The following is a 4,582-nucleotide window of genomic DNA, read 5'->3' on the forward strand; positions in this document are numbered from 1 at the left end:
TATCAGCCATTGAGGATTGCTTATTTGTAAGCTCTTTTTCTTATTGTTGGCTCTTATTCCCTTCTTATTTCACACCACCAAGTTTTGTAATTGGTCTATTTGTTTTTTCTAGGGCTGTGGTACTCCCTATAGTTGCTCAGATGAGGTGATCAGTTATAAAAGAGCTTGTACATTTTATCATTAGTTTCGTTGTTAAAGTGCATTATTTATTATTAAGTTTAAGTGTAGGTAGCTTATTATTGGTATATGAGGGTCACAACCTTTTGGTTGTGAAAGTGCAAGGTGCAATAGTTGTAATTAGCCGTTGTTACAGAAAAAACTTTACCCATGGAAGAACCACACTACCAACTCCATATACAATAAATTTTTAGATTATTGTTGATTACTAAACTATCTTAGGTTGCTTGATGCCAAAGGACTGTAATGGTACACATCCTCATGTAATAATATCCTTCACGTCTTAAAGTAATATATGATGGTAATTCAGAGGTGTACTATGCTTTCTAAATGTTTCCTGCTTAGCATTTGAAATTTAATGGGCATCAAATAATGTTTCTTTTCACTAATATTCTTTCTGTAACCTTGCCTACAGTGCTTAATTATAATAATAATGGACATTGGTACCATCTTTATGGAAGTCTTGGATTTGTTGGAAAAATGTGTAATGCTGTTTTCCTTCCCATCATCATTTACTGCAGCTGCTTGTTGGTTGGGTTAGAAATGGTATTTTTGATATTTGTTACAGCCTCGCTGCCTCCATTAATTTTTTTTTTTTACTTTTGTAAATACCTGAGAGGATTACATATCCAAGCTTAATATCACTTCTTGAACTAAAATTTCATAAATTTTTGTTGTCATTGATGCTGTATGAAATAATATCAACGTTTTAAACTACATACTATATTCAAGTTTAGCTCAATATCTCTAATAGTCAAACTTATTTAGCCTTAACACATTATATTTATTAAATACTTTTAATCGCTTATTAATTTAATATGTATTAACCCGTTTTTCTTTTGCAGATCCATTTTCATCAAACACTGCTTTCTCTACTCCATTTTCAAAACCAACGAAGGTAAAATTCTAGTGTTGCTTTAAGATATTTTTTTTTTTCTCGTGTGACCATTTAACTGAAAACAAAATGACTATATTTTCTATTTTCCTCAGCATTTTTCTGTATTGAGTGATAGTTATATCTATTCTTAATTATATGAAATCTTATTGCAAATTGTTATCTCCTACCATTCTCCCAATGCTGCTCTATCAGTTGAATTTTTAAGCCTTTCATAAATCATTTTGACCTTGTTTGCCAAGGAAATATTTTAACCTTTTAAAATGTTATTTCTTTATACTATCTGTGAAGTTTACTTTACTTGCTTCATTTATGATTTTTAATATGTTGCCTCAACTCCTTTTCACTCTTAGGTCCCAATAAAATTCTTTCCTTTGTTATGTTTAGGTTGTCTCCTGCTATTTTATTCCCTATTAATGTTTCGCAAGGCTGGGTGATCCCTAATTTGGCTAGGTCTTATAGATCTTGAACTATATTCAGCCTATCAGTTTGTTTTTCAGGATTTTCATAAGATCAATATAAGTTCTATCGAGTACTTCAATCCTCTACTACTAGACCCTAAGTTAGTTTTGTTTCATTTTTTTAAAAGTAAAATTGATTTTTATTCTGACAAGTTTAAGTCAAAATATTAAATGCTAAATAGATATGAGAATTTTATTTTAAATTTTATGACATTATCTCAGGGCGGGTTTTCTATACAATCAGAACACAAAGACAATAAACTAAATCAATAGCTACTTTTACAAATATACTTAAATTCTATGTTGAGCAACACTAACCAATTATATAATCTTCTTTGATGACTGATGATTCTCGGTTTCTTCTTTCTAATGATGCTACTTCTGACAGTAAACAAAGGGTTGGTCTATTAATTTTCAGCATATGTCCAATCCACTGGCCATCCGAACTAAGAGTTCTTTTTTCCTTCAATTACACAATCTTTGATAACTGGTGATTCTTGATTTCTTCTTTCTAAATATCTACCACTTACAGTAGACAAAGGGTGGTCTGCACCATCTGCATCACCTGAAGTCATCCCCTCGGTGCCTAAACAAATGTCCCAAACAAATAGTGACCAGTTTTCTTTCATCATTGTCATGCCCAGATGTTTGATCATAGCACAACGGTTTTGAATTTTTGCTTATGATTTTCTCAAGTACGTCTTCTATGTCTTTTCTTAAATTTACTGTAAATACAATTATGATACAAAATAACTAAAGTTGATAAAGTTTTAATCTCTCTTCTTAACATAACATTAATTCAACAGACTTCGGAAGGAGGCGTGCCGCCATCTTGAAATATTTGAAATGAGTTTGTTTTGGCCTCCATAACTTCTAAATGATGAAATTGGTTACCTTGCTTTTTGGTTCAATAAAAGAAAATCAACAAATATTAACGTTGATACATAAAATGAAATATAACTAAAATCACTATACATAAAAAAACTATTTATCAAAAAAGAGGATATTACAATATGTATATATATATATATATATATATATATACATATGGCAATTATATGATAATATAATTAAGATTTTTAAAAAAGGATGAGTGTACCAACTCAAGGTATTGATTTGAAAATGTACGGTAAGTCCAAAACATCCTCAAAATGGTTATAAAAATATGGTAGGAGTTTTAAGGGTATTTTTGTTTCCCGGTAATTGTTATATAAAACATTAACCAATTTTTTTTTTTTTTTTCTGAAAAGTCATGAATGGACTGATTTGCTGACAAATAAAAATGAATATTGGGTTTTAGAGCAATAAATATTCTAAAGAATTGGTTGCAAGATACTTTTTTTCATTGGTTTAATAGTTTCCCATTATTTCTTGCTTAGAAATTCACTAAGATTTTAGGGAATAATTTTTTTTTTTTAAGTTGTTTTTCATTTAGTGTGATGCTTTCTAGTTGATTTGAAAATGTACTTTTTTTTAAAATCATCTACCTTTATTCCCTAGGATTATGTCAATCCTTAGCACACTAATATTGTTATTGTTAACTCTTGATTTTTTGTCATCTATACTTAAAGATTAATATATGAATATGAATTTTTTTGGGAGTGCTGTACAACTAGGTTACTGATTAATTTATAAGATGTTTAAGACTTACTTTATGATGGGTTACAGAATGATAATATCTCTACTACTAATGAAGAGGAGGATAGAAAATCTAGAAGCATGGATATATATAACCAGAATGGCTTCAGTAATGGTGAGTTTAGATGTATCTTATATTTTTTGTTGTAATTTTCCTGTGAATTATACTAATTATTATGTATAGATTCTTTACTTTGTCTATATGGAGTGTTAAAACCTCGATTAATGTCGACCTAGTAACATCTTCCAGTTTGTCCTCAACACACTTATCTCTGAATTTTCACTATACAATCTAATTTTAATTTGACTTTACCATCCGTGATTTTTCCAATTTTTTGCATTGGTAATAATCATTGATTGCATTAGATAAGAAAAATCACTGATACAAAAATCATTTGTTTCAAAGTCAGATTTCCTATGAAAATCTTTTATCTCTGTCTGTTGAAAATTCCAGAGCTAAGTGCACTGCAGAATAACTGGATGAGGTTACAAAGTCGATTTCTAAGAACTAACAAGTTTCATTTTAAAATTCTCAAAACTCAAAAAAAAAAAGAAGTGTCAATTTTCATTTAAGTATGTGATCCTAGAAAACCCTGTTTATTTGAGTTTTTGTATACCTTTTCCCTAAGATCATTAGTTATTGTCGAGAACTTTTTTAGTTGTTTGAATTTCTCATATGATGGTGGTTGATTGTTCTAGAAATTTAATAATCATTAATTATTATTTATTTTATTTTATTTTTTTATAATACTTGATTTAAAGTAGAAAAACAACATTGTGTGGTTTTTAAGTGGTCAGCTATGTCCCATTCATCATAATTTTAATGTTAGTTAGTTTCCTAGGATGATACTTCTTTGTGGAAATAAGTTATTAGGTTAAGTGGAGAAATTTGTTCCAGGCTTTTTTTAAATCAAAATTTCTGATTGAACATTACATCACAGACACGCTATATTGATTTTGATAACATAATTCTAGTTTCATTTCAAATTATTTTAATTAGGAAATATTTTGTATGGTTCCTTTCCTACTGTTGCTTTTGTTTGTTAAGTCATTCAGATGGTCAGTTGTGCTGTGTCCATATCTCCTTGCCGGTAAAGGTACTGGAGTTAGTTATGAACCCAAATTTGATGCAGATGGACTGCCAGGTCAGGTAGTCATGACCTGTGTTCATATATAAAACGACAAAGCTGATGGAGGGAAACAACTAGACCTTGGACCTCCTGTGGAGATTTTCCCATTTTCTGCCAATTGAAAAGGTCATGTGATAATGCTTAATCCAGTTTTTATAATTTAATTTATTTGGAGCTAAGTTGATGTGAAAGCTGGTTGGTTAACTATGTGGTTGATGTAAGTTTTTGAGGAGTTATTTCCAAATATTTCATGAGGTTAGTTTCCTCTAAATAGCTGTTTA

General features: G+C 29.8%; 1 protein-coding gene across 1 annotated transcript in view; it reads left to right on the forward strand.

The window, feature by feature from the left end:
- Eps-15 (Epidermal growth factor receptor pathway substrate clone 15) overlaps positions 1–4,582 on the forward strand; it is a gene marked incomplete at its 3' end in the record, with an annotated part of 108,494 nt that overhangs the window by 32,918 nt on the left and 70,994 nt on the right. Inside the window, 1 exon segment of the mRNA XM_067046311.1 lies at positions 3,202–3,286. Coding sequence (XP_066902412.1) covers positions 3,202–3,286 — 85 coding nt within the window.

Source organism: Halyomorpha halys, unplaced genomic scaffold (assembly GCF_000696795.3).
Source record: "Halyomorpha halys isolate HHAL.00 unplaced genomic scaffold, Hhal_1.1 Scaffold1590.1, whole genome shotgun sequence".
In the NCBI taxonomy this organism is placed as follows: Eukaryota; Metazoa; Arthropoda; class Insecta; order Hemiptera; family Pentatomidae; genus Halyomorpha; species Halyomorpha halys.